The sequence below is a fragment of the Castanea sativa genome, chromosome 10, assembly GCF_040712315.1.
Source record: "Castanea sativa cultivar Marrone di Chiusa Pesio chromosome 10, ASM4071231v1".
Lineage (NCBI taxonomy): Eukaryota > Viridiplantae > Streptophyta > Magnoliopsida > Fagales > Fagaceae > Castanea > Castanea sativa.
This window is the reverse complement of record NC_134022.1, coordinates 26,614,837-26,631,300: the sequence shown is the minus strand read 5'-3', so window position 1 is coordinate 26,631,300 and position 16,464 is coordinate 26,614,837. Positions and strand designations below refer to the sequence as shown.

The following is a 16,464-nucleotide window of genomic DNA, read 5'->3' as shown; positions in this document are numbered from 1 at the left end:
ATTATGAATATTAATGCAAAATTGATGAAAACGAATATAAGAGCATTAGAGAGAGAAAAAAAAAATTCTAATTTGAGTATTTTTTTTTTTTCCCTTTCACGCTCTGTTTGTTTCACTGGAAAACTATCTATATAGATAGTTTCTCATATTTTCCAGTGTTTGGTAGCACAAAAAAAATTAGTCAACGGAAAACTATTTTTAGTTAATGGAAAACCCTAATAAAAATTAGGCTTATTTTCTATGGGATGTTTTCCATTTTTTTTTTTTTTGGAAAACAATCTCTCTCTCTCTCTCTCTCTCTCTCATCACATCTATCAATATTATCTTTTTCTTTACCCTCTATAGCTGCGAGAACCAACTTATTTTGGCGCTTACTCTCTCTCTCACAGTCTCATGGTAAGCTCTCTCAGTTTTCTCCCTTCTCTTTGATTTTTCTCTCCTCTCATATTCTCACTGTCTCTCCCCTTCTGGTCTTTCCTCTTTTCACAAATCTCTCTCTATCTGTCTTTCACGGTCAACAACTTTTCTTTGCATTGGTAATATTTCATTCTTCTCTACAAAAACCCCAATATTATAGTTTGCTTTCTGTGTTGCTATCAATATATATATATATATATATATATATATATATATATATATATATATATATAGTAATTTCATGTTTTTATAAGATAAGTTTCTTGATTTCAATTACAGTATTCCTAAGTTTGACAATAATTAATATTAAATTTTATAACCTTTGGCATTTGTTGTGGAGCAGGGGGTAGTTTGAGTTGAAAATTTGTATGAGAACAAATAGACTACAATTTAGGTGTTTTATATGGTTTTTGATGTTTGTGTCTGATGATTTTGACAGTCAAGCATGTGAGCATGCTCAGACATCCATAATTCTAATTAATAAACTCAATAGATTTTTTTTTTTTAACATTATGAAGAAAGTTTGCTATTGAAGATTGTGCCGGATTTTGAGTTTGAATTTATGTACAATCATACACACTTATGGGAAAACTTTTTCTTTGATTTAGTGATTATTGTTATTTACTTGGTACAGCTCAAAGTAGATACATTTTCTTTGCACACCAAATTCATGATTGGTTTACGGCTTATTATTTGTAATAAAAATTTATAGAGAATTTCTATTGTGCATTCTATTTTCCATGATACAATTTGTTGTTCAGCCTACTCTACTCACAATTTAGTCTCCTAAGATTTGCATGGCTGGTTCTTGTTTATGTGTGTTTCAATATACTTGATTTTATTTCTTCTCGGTTTGATGGATTCTTGTTTGGACTACTACAAAATTTTGAGCTTGCTTTTATTTTTTATCACTGTAAATTATGCAGATTGTGTAGTCCTTTATTAGTAATATTAGATTTCTCTCTCAATGTTTAGGGAATTAAAATTATTAAAGAGGTTTTTTTTTTTTTTTGTCCTTGTATTGAGAAAGTTCCTCAATTGGCAATTGGAAATTGAGGAGTGAATTGACTCAGGCATGTTAAAGTAAGGTAATACTTGTTTAGTATCTCAAGTAGAACATCACTAGTAGAATTAGTTTGCTAGATAAAGCTATATCTGAAACAACATAGTCAAAGGCAAATTGCAAAGTTAAGGTGCCAAGTCTTTGTATCACAAGAGGCATTAGGTATCAAAAAGGTGCTTGCCCAAGTGAAGCAATGTGCCAAACTCTATATAATGAACTCAAATCATATGTATCTAATACTCATTAGGCACAATTTGAATTTTTCTAACTAGTAGGAGGCTCTACTAATTAATCTATGTAAGGATATTTGGGCTTGGGGAGGTTTTTCCAAGGGAGTTGGTGATATAGGTGTAGAAGCATTGGATGACTCACCTTCGCTTGTTGATGACGTATCCAAAAGAAGCAAGTTGATCCCTCACATGTGACCTCAAATGAAACAAGGTCTCACAAGAAAGGAAGTTATGCTACTATGATTGAAGATGCTATTTACCAAGATTTGTCTATACAACTTGGTAAGGTTGCTTCTGCAATAGAAAAGATTTCTGAAAATCAGCTAAATATTGGTAGTCTTTATGAAGATGGATGGGTTTGAAGAAAATATGATTGCATCTACATTTGACCATTTGAATGGGATGAAAAACAAGAAAGGTCATTCATGTTGAAAAATGACAAGCTTCGTAAACAATGGCTGCAGAACTTCTTTGACAACTATTTAAGCCAATTTTGATGATGTAGGGGCATTTTTGTTATAATTTAGGCTTTTCTATTTGGACAATTTAGCATTTTGGTATTTATCATACGATTTGGACAATTAGGCTGAGAAAAATTGATGCTTAGAGTTCCAGAGCCACAAAAATTGCAATGGTATAGTTGCTATGAGATAATTTTCTAAAAAAAATTTGTACATACCAAATACTAGAAAATATTTTTAAGCTCATTTTCAAGGTTGTTACTAAACACTATAAAATAAAATAGTTTTTCAAAAAATGTTTTCTGAAAAATGACCAATTTTTCAAAAAATATTAATGCTAAAACAAACTGAGCAAAAGTTACAAACTACATGAAGAGGAAAAAAATAGGAGACGGATCTTTCCTCCGTCCTATATGGACGGAGTGGAAGTAGACGGGTTGAGACCGTAGGAATGCATATAGGACGGTGTCGATCATTGAGTATCTGTCCGATATTGATTGGTTATAAATTCTTAGTTATGTGTCACACGATATGTTTGACTCGGCTTTGCTTTATCTCCACAGAAGCGTGTACACCTGAAGTTCTTGTGTTACACGTTTGACTATAATAAGAAGACTCCTATATGAAAAAGAGCTCAAGAAGGAAGTTGTATCCTAAAAGGAAAGGAAATTCTACGCCAATATAAATACCCCAGAAACCCTAGCATCAAGGTACGCATTATTGACTCAACTCTGGCACTCTAAGGTTAAAAAAAAAAAAAAAAAGATTCTAACTTAACATTCGGAGGGTTTTTGGCCGGCACCACACCGGTGCTCTCTTTTAGGTCTTTTATTTCCTTTTGCAGGTATCGCATCGATTTGGGGAAGTGTTTGCAGCTTACTGGTGATTTTTTGACTTTATCAGTTGGCGCTGTCTGTGGGAAAAAGGGCATCATTAGCAAGCCTTTGCTCTATTCCTGAGACAAAAAGTTGCATGGTACTCACTCGATCGATGGCAACAACCAACAATCAAGGCGACGAACTGCATGCCACAGCTCTAGAAAGGCAAGTCCAAACGCTAGCGACGGCGGTTGAGTGCCTCACCAAGCAGAATCATGATTTAGAGGAGCAACTGCGGCAAAGGAACGCACACCAAAGTGCGCCTGAAGGAAACCAGAAAGGTGCTAGTCCGGAAGGAAGGAACGCGGAAGGGCCTGAGGGTAGCAACGCCCCAACTAGACCAGAGCGGCAGGAGACCAACCGACCATTTGTCTCGGACACCTTGCCGACCCACATAGCAGCCGAGATGCAGGAGATGAGGGAACGTATGGACGTGATGATGAATGCCCTCAAAGGACGAGTTTCCAATGACCTGGACGACCTAGTCCATAGAACAGATTTGCCTTTCACAGCACTTGTGAATTCCTGCCCCCTTCCTCCAAAGTTTCGCATGCCTCACGTAGAGAATTACGACGGATCCAAGGACCTGTTGGATCACTTGGAATCTTTCAAGACTCTAATGCATCTTCAAGGTGTACCAGACGAAGTAATGTGTAGGGCTTTTCTCACTACTTTGAAAGGACCAGCAAGGGACTGGTACAGTAGGCTGACGCCTAATTCCATCAGCACTTTTAAGAAGTTAGGCACACAGTTTGTATTACACTTCATCGGGAGCCACCGGCATAAAAAGTCAACTGCGTGCCTGTTGAACATTAGGCAACGAGAGGACGAGACATTAAGATCGTACATAGCCCGCTTTAACAAGGAAGCCCTCTCAATAGACGAGGCAGATGACAAGATACTTGTGGTAGCATTCACAAATGGACTACGAAAGGGTAAGTTCTTGTTCTCTCTATACAAGAAGGACTCGAAAACTATGTCCGATGTGTTTTACAGGGCAACGGAGTATATGAACACTGAGGATGCCCTGCTAACTTGAGAGGACAAGCCTAGAAAGAGGGAAAGACAAGAAGACGCGCAACAGGACAGAGGGCGAAAAATGCCAAGAACCAGAGAACGACGGGAAGATCGACGACCCAAGCCGCCTACGGGAAGATTTACAAGCTTCACCCCTCTCACAGCACCGATTGACCAAGTGTTAATGCAGATCAAAGATGAAGGAACTTTGACGTTCCCAGGCAAGCTGAAGGGAGATCCGAACAAAAGGCCAAGAGATAGATACTACCGTTTTCATGGCGATCATGGTCACGATACCACGGACTGTTATGACTTGAAGCAGCAGATTGAGGCCCTTATCAGGCAAGGAAGGCTACAGAGGTTCGTGCGGAAGGAAAGAATGGATCAACTTCAGGAGTAGAATCCCAGACGGGAAAATGAACGTCCTAGGCCACCTGTTGGAGATATACGAATGATTGTAAGGGGCGCTACTTATGTGGGGTCTTCCAAAAAGGCCAGAAAGACCTACTTGCGGATGGTTCAAAGCGTCCAATCAACAGGATCCTCGCCAAAAGCAACTTGGTGAAATAGCCCCAGCATCGGGTTTTCGGAAGAGGATGCGCAACGCCTTCACCACCCACACGACGATGCGCTCGTGGTCAGCATACGGGCAGGGGACTACAACATACATCAAGTTTTGGTGGACAATAGAAGCTCAGCAGATATCCTCTATTACCCTGCCTTCCAGCAAATGGGGATTGCTAAAGAGCGACTGGTCCCAACGAATGCACCCCTTGTTGGTTTCAGAGGAACAAGGGTCTACCCTTTAGGCGTCGTCACGTTGTCTGTGATGGTGGGAGATTACCCACAGTAGATAACCAAGGACGTTTCTTTTCTCGTGGTTAACTGCTCTTCAGCGTATAACGCCATCCTTGGACGGCCCACTCTCAATGCATGGAAAGCTGTCACCTCTACCTACCATCTGATGATCAAATTTCCTACCGAATACGGAGTAGGAGAACTGCAGGGAAATCAAGTGGCTGCACGGGAATGTTACGTCGCCATGATGGAACTGGAAGACCAACTACAAGCGATGAACATCGAGGAGCAGAGAACAGTGGCAGAGCCGACGGATAGTTGGAAGAAGTACAACTGGATGATTCTAGACCCGACCGAACAACCAGAATCGGAACTCTCGCCGACCAAACAGTCCAACAAGCGCTCGTATTATTTCTCAAAGAAAACCAAGATGTTTTTGCATGGAGCCACGAGGACATGCCGGGAATAGATCCAACAGTCATAGTCCACAGGTTAAACGTGTCACCTTCTTTCTATCCTGTCCAGCAGAAAAAGTGAGTGTTCGCCCCCTAACGAGATCGAGCCATAGCGGAAGAAGTGCGGAAGCTACAAGAAGTAGACTTCATACGCAAGGTGTACTACCCTGATTGGTTGGCGAATGTGGTCATGGTCAGGAAATCCAATGGGAAGTGGAGGATGTGTGTCAACTTCACGGATCTAAATAGAGCCTGCCCTAAGGATAGTTACCCACTCCCACGCATTGACACCCTTGTAGACTCCACTGCAAGACATGAGCTTCTGAGCTTTATGGATGCCTTCTCCGGTTACAATCAAATCAAGTTGGACAAGACCGATCAGGAAAAAACCTCATTTGTGACGAGCTGGGGGCTTTTTTGCTACAAGGTAATGCCTTTTGGGCTTAAAAACACAGAAGCCACGTATCAGAGATTGATGAACAAAATGTTCGAACACCAAATTGGCAGAAACATGCGAGTTTACGTGGATGATATGTTGGTAAAAAGCGTAAATGTGTCTGATCATCTAAGGGACCTCTAGGAGACTTTCAATACTCTTCGAACATACAAAATGAAGCTAAATCCAAACAAATGCGCGTTCAGAATAACTGCGGGAAAATTCTTAGGATTTATGGTGTCCTAGAGGGGCATCAAAGTCAACCCAGAGAAAATAAAGGCGATTATGGAGCTCTCTCCTCCAAGGATGGTAAAGGAAGTACAAAGCTAGACCGGGAAGATAGCAGCGTTGAATAGGTTCGTATCTAGAGCAACGGACAAATGCCTCCCCTTCTTCCGAACGCTAAAGAGATCTTTCGAATGGACGAACGAGTGCCAAAAGGCATTTGAAGAGTTAAAGATATATCTCTCCGCTCCGCCATTGCTTAGCCCATCTGTGCTGGGTGAAGAATTGTTCTTGTACCTTGCTGTCTCATCAGCAGCGGTCAGTGCAGCTCTTATCAGGGAAGAAGGAAAGATACAAAAGCCCGTGTACTTCATAAGCCGGGCATTAAGAGGTGCAGAAGAAAGATACCCTCGGATGGAAAAACTCACATTTTCTCTTGTGACTGCAGCTCGGAAGCTCAAGCCATATTTTCAAGCACACACTATAAATGTCTTGACGGATAAGCCCTTACGGAGAGCAATGAGCAACCCCGAAAATGCTGGACGAATGGCTCTTTGGGCAATCGAGCTAAGTGAGTACGATATCCAATATCAGCCACGAACGACAGTGAAAGGACAGATATTGGCAGACTTCATTGCAGAATTCACTACCGTAGAGGAGCAGGGGGCAGAAGAGACGCCCACATGGAAGATTCACACAAACGGATCTTCCAATGAGCACGCTGGGGGTGTCGGGGTCGTACTCCACACCCCGGAAGGAGACAAGATTGAATGCATGATCCGTCTGGACTTCACCACTACTAACAACAAAGCGGAGTACGAGGCCCTAATTGCGGGACTAGAGCTTGCGATAGCTGCAGGGGCTAGGAAGGCGGTCGTCTACTCCGATTCTCAAATCGTGGTCAGTCAAGTTAATGGGAGCTACGATTGTAAGAATGAGAGGATGAAGAGGTACCTCGGGGAAGTGAAAGGTCGAACGAATGACCTTCAATTCACGATGATTCAAATCCCAAGAGAAGAGAATCAAGAAGCAGATCGACTCGCAAAGGCTGCTTCGGCTGAACCCGTGATCGTCCCTGAACAGGTATTATCCTTCTTCCAGTTTTCATCATTATTAAACGACATAAGCATGCAGGAGGTAAGCATTGAGGATGATTGGACGGCTCCAATTATGTCATATCTCAAGGAGGGCAAGCTGCCCGATAACAAAGAAGACGCAAGAAAGTTGAAGGTTAAAGCTGCCCGGTTCGTCTTGATTAAAAACGTCCTGTACAAAAGAGGTTTCTCCCGACCATATCTAAGATGTCTCCGCCGCGGAGGGGCAGACTACGTGATGAGAGAGATCCATGAAAGAATTTGTGGAAACCATTCTGGATCAAGGTCGCTAGTGCACAAGCTACTCCGAGCGGGATACTACTGGCCAACAATGCAAAAGGATGCCCATACATACGTTAGAGCTTGCGACAAGTGTCAACGATTTGGCAATCTCATTAGGCAGCCAACAGAAGAACTCACCCCTATGACGGCTCCATGGCCGTTTGCTCAATGGGGGTTAGACATCATGGGTCCATTCCCGACAGCGATAAGGCAGCTGAAGTTCTTGGTGGTTGGAATTGACTACTTCACTAAATGGGTGGAAGCAGAAGCTCTAGCTACTATCACAGAGAAAAACATCCGTAGCTTTGTATGGAGAAGTATTATTTGTAGATATGGAATCCCGAGGGTACTCGTTTCAGACAACGAGAAACAATTTGACAATGACGCGTTCAGAGACTTTTGTTCTCAACTTGGAATCAAAAATCACTACTCATCGCCCGCCCGCCCACAGGCCAACGGACAAGTTGAAGTCACGGACCGGTCCTTGTTGAAGATTATCAAGACCCGGCTCGAAGGGGCAAAGGGCATCTGGCCGGATGAACTACCAAGTGTCTTATGGGCATACAGGACAACGGCAAGAACGCCGACAGGAGAGACACCGTTTCGATTGGCGTATGGTACTGAGGCCCTCATACCGACAGAAGTAGGATTGACAAGTTACCCTATGGAAAGCTACGATGAAAGCAAGAATGACGAAGCATTGCGTTTACAACTTGATCTTGTAGACGAGGTTAGGGCAGCAGCAGCACAAAGACTGGCACGGTACCAACACATGATGGCAAGACATTACAACTCCAAGGTGAGGCACAGGGAATTCCAGGTGGGAGATCTGGTCTTACGAAAAGTGCTCGACGCTACAAAGGATGCCTCCCAAGGAAAGCTGGGTCCTAACTGGGAAGGACCGTACCGAATTGTTTTATGGCATAAGAAAGGAACGTACTACTTAGAGACATTAGACGGAAGAAAACTGAGTCATCCATGGAACACAGAGCACCTGAAGAAGTACTACCAGTAGTCCAGGGGGGCATTGGCAGCACCTACCCCAGTTCATTTTTTAAACAGTCGTAGTTTTTACTTATTAAAGCCAAAGTTTTTTCTTCCTTTTATTATTTTCCATGAAAAATATGGTCTACCGGTATGACATAATGAGAAGATTTTTTATTTAAAAACGTATGAAATATATTGTGCTTAAAAGTTACTAAGTCCACAAAGTGGACGGATCTCCGTCAAGTCTACAGAGTGGACGAATTCATACAAAGTCCACAAAGTGGATGGATCTCCACCAAGTCTACAGAGTGGATGAATCCATACAAAGTCCACAAAGTGGACGGGTCTAAAGTCCACATAATGAACAAATCCTCACTCAAGTCCACAAAGTGGACGGGTTAAGTCCAAAAAGTGGACGGGTCTCTACTTAAGTCCACAAAGTGGACTGGTCTCTACTTAAGTCCACAAAGTGGACTGGTCTTTACTTAAGTCCACATAGTGGACGGACCCCTACTAAGTCCATATAGTGGACGGGATTATCCAAAATGGATAAAAAAATCTACTAAGTCCACATAGTGGACAGACCCCTACTTAGTCCATATAGTGGACGGGTCATCCAAAATGAATAAAAATAAAATCGTCCACATAATGGACGGATCTCTATTAAAGGCCTCATTGTGGACGGATGACTCAAATGGATAAAAATTGTCCACACAGTGGACAGATCAACCTACGAGGATTGTTATCATATTGTCACATAGCTTATTTGCATGTTATTTATGATGTCAGTCCGTCTCACAATTGGTCTAAACTCACAATTGGACGGACCCTGTGACATGATTAGACAATACATGTAGCAATAAATTAAAAATACACGACGGATAAAAAGCAAGCAAATAAGCTAGTGGGATTTCATAAGATGAAATGTTCACAATTAAAAAAAGCAACAGTTCAACAAAATAAATTACAACAGTTAAAGTTTTGACCGTGATATACAAAAAAAAAAAAAAAAAAAAAAAAAAAAAAAACTTCTACTGATGCTTTGGGGAAGTGTTTTCATTCCTTTGATCGTCGTCTGGTTGATTTGGAGGGAGAGTTTGACCTTCTTCAGCTGGAGCAGTGACGGTAAGCACATTGTTTGTACTCTCTGAACAGACAGATTGCACAAGTGTTTCCCCTTGAGCGTTGATGGAGACATGGGACACGTCCAGATCGGGATACGAAGCCTTGACCTGTCGAATGGCGTCATCGAATCCGTCAGCAAAGGAGCTCCCAAGCTCTGCCAAAAGAAGGTCGGAGTCACGATACTCCTGGACCCCAACTTCTTTTGCATTGCGGAGTTGAGTCTTCGTGTCCGTCAGCTCTTTTTCCTTGTCTTTCAAAATTTGACGTAATTGCTCATTCTCCTTCTCCAGCTCACCTCTAACCTGCTCCGAGCACTTAAGCTTCCTATCCATGTTGATCTTCCAGGTCTTTAGATCGTGAAGCTCGTCCTCCACCATCTTATTCTTCTTCCTAAGACTGTCCATAGTTATCTCGTGATTGAGACAACGGCCCATTAGCCCTTTCATCATTAGCATGGCCTGAAAGCAAAATACAACACTATGTAAACGACGGATAAAAATGAAGGTTACAAAAGCTAGAGGGCGGGTTAAAAAGTACCTGTGCAATAGTGAAGAGGCCCGTCTCTCCCATCGCCTCTGTCGCGTGGTTGCCAAGGTCCTCATAATCGTTAGCCATCATAATGGACGAGAGTTTTTCCAGGGCATAACTTGAGTCTTCCCGAAGTAGGACGGGTGGTTTCTCACCGGTGGGAATTGGACCCTTCATCAAACCCTTACCCTTGCCATGCCTGACGGGTGGTTTCTCGGCCTCCAACGCTACGACGGGCTCTGGGGTGGTCTTTTGCTTCTTAGGCAAACGGCCTATCTTCTCCGGTTGATTCCGTTTTGACAGAAGAGATGGAACCATCCCCTTAGCTTGACCGACCTCTTGTTTTTTCTTCGCTGCTTGTTGTTTGATGAAGGCTCTTCTCTTGGCAGCGTCCATTTCTGCAAATCAAAGACGGATGTGCAGTGTTAGAAAGGCAAGAGTAAAAAATAATAACGATAATAAAAGACGGAGAGAGTTACGACGGACTTACGTTTACGAACTCTGCTGTCATAACGATGGGCGGCAGATGTAGGTTCAAGACCGTCACAATACCAATGGAGAGTATCAAGAGTGACAAGTTGTGCCCACGTCCTCTCCTGAAGCTTCATCTTGTTGAAAATTCTCTCCTGGAAACTCTACTCCTCTAAAGTAACTTGTGGACGGTCCCGAGCTGCAAAAAAGACGATTAGACTTTAAAAAAAAAAAAAAAAACTTTCAAAGTTCAATTAGACGGAAACTAAAGCAATAGCATACTCGACGGAGGCATTATGCCCCATGTAGTGTCGACGGGCATATACGTGTCGTCCCCTGGACGACACATCCATTCATCTCCTTCCAAGATGAAATACCTACTCTTCTAGTCCCTATTGGAGTCCGGTGTATCATAGACGAGCCTCAACAACGGGCTCCTAGCTACAAAACTATACATTCCTTTTGACTTAACGATCTCCGTCGGACGGTAACAGTGGAAGAATTCTTCCACCGTCAACCTTCGCGCACCTTCAGACATAGCCCCATATAAAACTTCCACACCTATGAAAACCCTCCAAGCGTTTAGAGAGATCTGAGTGACGAATAGGCCAAGATATTGAAGCAGCCGACGGTGGAGAGAACTCAAAGGGAATTTGAGCCCTACCTTCAGTGCTTGCTCATAGATCCCAACACCGTCGACCCCCCTATAGTAACATTTCTCAGACTTGTGGGGGAGACGTAGACGGACGTTATCAGGGATTTGGTACTTCGCCCTAAGTGTTTTGAGATGGGATTCAATGATTGAGGACCTAAAATCATTCACCGTCCAGAGGGGTAGCATGACGAACTCTCTAAGACCGTCCGGACCGATCACAGATTGAACGGGGGGATCCACACCATCTAAGCTACTACTTGACAACTCTGAACTCTCCGTCTCCAAACCTTCATCATCTAGGGAAGGAGAGGTACTGGACGGATTCATTTCTTCACTTGAAGCGTCAGGGTCTCTTGGACCTGACAGGAACCCCTCATCGTAGCCCGCCCCGTCGCAGACAAACGATTGATTACTCGACGCACTAGACATTACCTACATTTATGACGGTATAACCTAAGACACTAACGGATCTAAAGAAAGTGCATATATATAAAATAATAAAATAAAGAGAAAGAAAGAAGAAGGGTTTAGAGTACATACCGGATCGAGATCGAGCAAATACGAAATGACGGATAGACTAGTAGGACAACATGAATGCACAATAGAAATGAAGGTAGCGCTCTTATTGAAAAAATTTTATAGGAAGAGAAGAATGAAGGAAGAAAAGGCAGGCTTTTATAGAACAAAGGGCACAGAATACGAAGGGACGCCTTGTTTCAGGGGAACAACTAATCAATAAGGGACACGTGTCCTTCGCCATAAACACAGGCCACGTGTCCTTCGTCATAGTAACCCAGGATCGTCCTGTCTCAATAGATTGCCATATGAATCACTCCATGCATTCGTCTAGTATTTAAAGACGGATCCAAGGAGTGAAGGGGGCAACTGAAGAGGATAAAAACAGGAGACGGATCTTTCCTCCGTCCTATATGGACGGAGTGGAAGTAGACGGGTTGAGACCGTAGGAATGCATATAGGACGGTGTCGATCATTGAGTATCCGTCCGATATTGATTGGTTATAAATTCTTAGTTGTGTGTCACACGATATGTTTGACTCGACTTTGCTTTATCTCCACACAAGCGTGTACACCTGAAGTTCTTGCATTACACGTTTGACCATAATAAGAAGACTCCTATATGAAAAAGAGCTCAAGAATGAAGTTGTATATTAAAAGGAAAGGAAATTCTACGCCAATATAAATACCCCAGAAACCCTAGTATCAAGGTACGCATTATTGACTCAACTCTGACACTCTAGGGTTAAAAAATTTAAAAAAAAAAAATTCTAACTTGACTTTTGGAGGATTTTTGGCCGGTACCACAACGGTGCTCTCTTTTAGGTCTTTTATTTCTTTTTGCAGATATCGCATCGATTTGAGAAAGTGCTTATAGCTTACTGGTGATTTTTCGGATTCATCACTACATATGTTTCCCAATGCTCAGTAAACCTGCATACTGAAAACCCAAAAAAATAAAAATAAAAAACGAATAAAAAGAAAGAGACTATATTAATGGTACAGTAAGTTCACAGCAAGCAGTACTGAAAACCCAAAAAAATTTAAAAAATGATGAAGAAAAAGATACAAAAGGCCCAAAAAAAAGGCTTTGCTAGTAGGGATTATGCCTATTTTTCTTGCGAGTACCGGGTGACCTCATTATCAATGCGGTTGAAATCCATGATCTATTTATCTGAGGAGAGTCATCAGACAACCAGCAGCATAAGCAGCCATCTTCAGCACCTGTCCATCCAAAAATGCCTTGGTTTTGGGCTAGCCCACCCCGCTGCATACTTGCCATAGGCAACACACTCCTCACAATACCTGTATGCCCACCCGCAAGTACTGCTTCTGGACATCCTATGACTCCCACTCCATTATAATTTACTGGAAAGTAGCCTATAGTGCCAGAGTTACTGCAGCCAATCACCCATGGTCGTTCATCTTCTTTTGAGTAGTGACAATCCATAAAATAATCTACCTGCCAAACGAGAAGGGTTACTAATTATGTGGCTCAGTGCCAGCACAAATAACATATGAGCCCAGCCCAGAAAGGCCCAAAATCGCAACATGTTTGGTTATTACCCGATTCAAACCCACCAATGGAGCCATTCAAAGACACAGTAGGAAAGGAAAGGTAAGTTATTATTCTTCAATTCTTGGTACTCTCCAGCCTCAAATTTCGTTGTTGGGGTTTACTGATTACTGCCTTTTACAGCTTGACATAATCTTATGTTTTAGTTAACGTAAAACCTATTTTTGTTCCTCAAACAGAGCAACCCTTTTATCAGCAGTGTAACATTGCATGCTACGTGTTTGCTTAAATGCTTGAGTGACTGCATTTTTTATTTCATACAAATTCACTTACCATATCATATTTTCATTCCAAGATGTTAAAATGAGTCCCTAAACAGTGATTTTATACTGCCAATTCAATGTTACTATCACAGTAACTGAAGCAATGCAAGTAGCCAAAGTTCTAAGCTGATTTTTATTAATGTGAATTGTTTGAAGAGTGATGGTTTTTTTGATGCATTATATATACAAATCTTGTACTATTGTTTATTGCAGAGATGGGTAAATTGTCATGAGCAGAAATGTTGCGTGGACGTATTAGAAACGTGGTAAACTTGCTTGATATCACAGAAAGATCTGCTAAAAACTTTATTGGGATAAACAGGCATTTTTGTGGTTGGTACTCAACTGGCTCTTCTCATGTGGAGCTACCAATTAAGCGTAAGAAGTCTGAGAGGAAGCCATTGGTGACGAGTGTTAATGAACTCAAGCGTGAGGCTAGGTTGAGGAGGAAAGAGAAGCAGATGGTGCAGGAGAACACTCTGCGGCCTCCCGAAAATGGACTGTTGGTCAAGGGATTAGTTCCAGTTGCTCATGAAGTGTATGCTGCCAGAGCCAAACTTAATGCTTGTGTCTCGAGGATTGTTAAGAGCATTGCTATTTTTTCTTGCAGGTAAACCCATAAAAGGCATAATTTTTTAAAAAATTTTGATTTGATTAACCAGTTATGTAACTATGTAAGGCTGTTGGTCGAATTTCTAGTGATGTGTGGCTTTTAAATAGATGGGATTCCCACAAAACATCCTTGAAGTTCTAGTTAAAGAAAATGGCACTTATTGGAAAGAACAATTAGTGGGTCAGAAATAAAAAAGTATATTTTGAGGGTTTTAATTAAATTGAAATGGCTTATATCTAGATTCATGAATCATGAAACAAAGAATCTGATATTAAAACATTTTTATATTCACTTCATTACCATAGAGGTCAGTTACTAGGTTTTTTTTCACATATGTAATATTGTAATGTTAGTTTAACTTGATATAACATTTTTAAAAGATAGATGACACAATTTTCAGAAAATCACAATTCTATGAAACAGAAGGCATTGATGAATTTATTTACCTTGAAAAAAACAACAACAACAACAACAATGGGCATTACATGTGAACATTAATCCAGAAAATCTGGTTATGTTAAGTCCTTAATTAATTAAACTAGATATGGAGTAAAAAAAAATTCAACACCTATGGGTAAGTATTTTATTTTGGTATGGTTATCTTTTTGGATTTTTTTTTGGGGGGAAAAATCTGTCTTGTGAAATGGCTGTCTATTGTATACAGCTTGTGTGGAGAGGTTCACGTTGGTGATCCACCACACAGAATTAGGACATGCGATGTTGCTGGTAGCCTGAAAAACAAAGAGCACACTTGGGATAGAGGAGGTGTGGAGCATATTTTGCCTCTTGTAGAATCGTTTCATCTATATGACAGGGTAGGGAGAGCTGTTTCTCATAATGAGCAGCTCCAAGTGGATCGAATTCCAGCAATTGTAGAATTGTGTGTTCAAGCAGGTTTCGACATACCTGAGTACCCTACAAGGAGAAGGACCTTCCCTATTTATAGTCTTGCTGGTAAAATTATAGATTTTGAGCGGAGATTTCCCAAAGAGGACACACCTGGTAAAGATATTAACACATACGGGTTTTGGGATAAGAAAAAGAAGTCGAGTGAAGAAGACAAGTTTTTTGACTTGCATTCCGATGATGTACAAGGTTTGTTTTCTTCTAGCTACTCTTTTCCAAGTTGAAAAAATCTATTAACTCTTTTCATCAGAAGATTACTCCTAAAGAATCTATGATTCATCTAGCCTTTCAATTGCCATTGGTGTCTTGGGTGTCATGGATTATTATTCCAGTTGAGTTCTCTTTTTTATCATTTTTATAATTCTGGAAGATTATTTCTCCAGGACCTAATTAGCATTTACTTACTAGATTTTAACCATTATTGGGGAAAAACAGTTAAATGTTCTTAACCCATTTCTTACACAAGCATCTAATGCTCTAGCATTTATGCAGCTATTGCCGTTCAAGGCATGGAGGCATGGGAAAGAATGCGTTCAGGAGCATCAAAACTTATGAAGAAGTATGCTGTCCAAACTTGTGGATATTGTTCAGAGATGCAAGTGGGGCCTAAGGGTCACAAGGTAAGGAATTGCCAAGCTTTTAAACACCAGATGAGGGATGGGCAACATGCTTGGCAGGAGGCAACAGTTGATGATTTAATTCCTCCAGTGTATGTGTGGCATGTACGAGATAGGCATAGTGGTGAGCCACTTGTAAATGGTTTGAAGAGGTACTATGGTATGTTGCCTGCAGTGGTGGAACTATTTGCTCAAGCTGGGGCATATGTGGGTGATCATTATGCAGGTGTCATGAGAGAAGATGTTGCAGTTCCTGAATTAGATGAACTAAAGTGGGTTGTGTAATGTTTGAGTAGAATTAGTGTCTGATGCTGCCTACTCATTTGAAAAAAGAAGCGAGCTTTGTCAATTGCCCTCACTGTGTCTTCTTTGCTAATTGTTATAGTGTGAAATCTGTATGTGCACAAATAGCATGTGCAAAACTTGTGCGTATCTCACTATCTACTAGTTTTGCACGAATTATCTAGGATGCATGGGAGTACAATCTCTCTCTCGGGGAAAAAGGAAATGAAGGTTTTGTACATGCATTTGTTTGTTTCAATATGCTCTTGTTCGCTTATATACGTTGGGCTCTTGAGCTATATGAGACTAGTTTTGTTCTCTTGCCTTTAAAGCCTACTCTTTCATATGGTAAGCAAGATTGCGTCTCTAATCTCTTGGACAATAACTCAATAAGAATAAAGTTGGCATCTTTAACCTATTAACATTCACTAATCACTGTTTTAATTTTAAAATTTTAATTTTTACCCTCTCATTGAATCTTCCAATTTTTATTTAGATGTAAAACATGTGGAGTCTAATAAAATTAAATAAATGTCACATGTCGCGTACATTCAATAAAAAATGGGAGG

At 41.2% G+C, this 16,464-nt stretch overlaps 1 protein-coding gene across 1 annotated transcript; it reads left to right on the top strand.

Annotated features, from left to right (window-relative positions):
- Window positions 1-12,718: 12,718 nt before the first annotated feature.
- On the top strand, window positions 12,719-16,217 carry LOC142612605 (APO protein 3, mitochondrial-like). The gene is made up of 4 exons (XM_075784709.1): window positions 12,719-13,256; window positions 13,691-14,087; window positions 14,755-15,185; window positions 15,489-16,217. The coding sequence occupies exons 2-4, from the start codon at window positions 13,717-13,719 to the stop codon at window positions 15,896-15,898; spliced, it is 1,212 nt and encodes a 403-aa protein (XP_075640824.1). The 5' UTR covers window positions 12,719-13,256; window positions 13,691-13,716; the 3' UTR covers window positions 15,899-16,217.
- Window positions 16,218-16,464: the final 247 nt, after the last annotated feature.

What these genes read in the sequence shown, in the direction of transcription:
- LOC142612605 (XM_075784709.1), top strand. Translation starts at nt 13,717, where the DNA reads ATGTTGCGTGGACGTATTAGAAACGTGGTAAACTTGCTTGATATCACA. An exon ending in ATTGCTATTTTTTCTTGCAG is followed by an intron (nt 14,088 to 14,754) that starts GTAAACCCATAA and finishes TATTGTATACAG; the next exon opens with CTTGTGTGGAGAGGTTCACG. An exon ending in GCATTCCGATGATGTACAAG is followed by an intron (nt 15,186 to 15,488) that starts GTTTGTTTTCTT and finishes GCATTTATGCAG; the next exon opens with CTATTGCCGTTCAAGGCATG.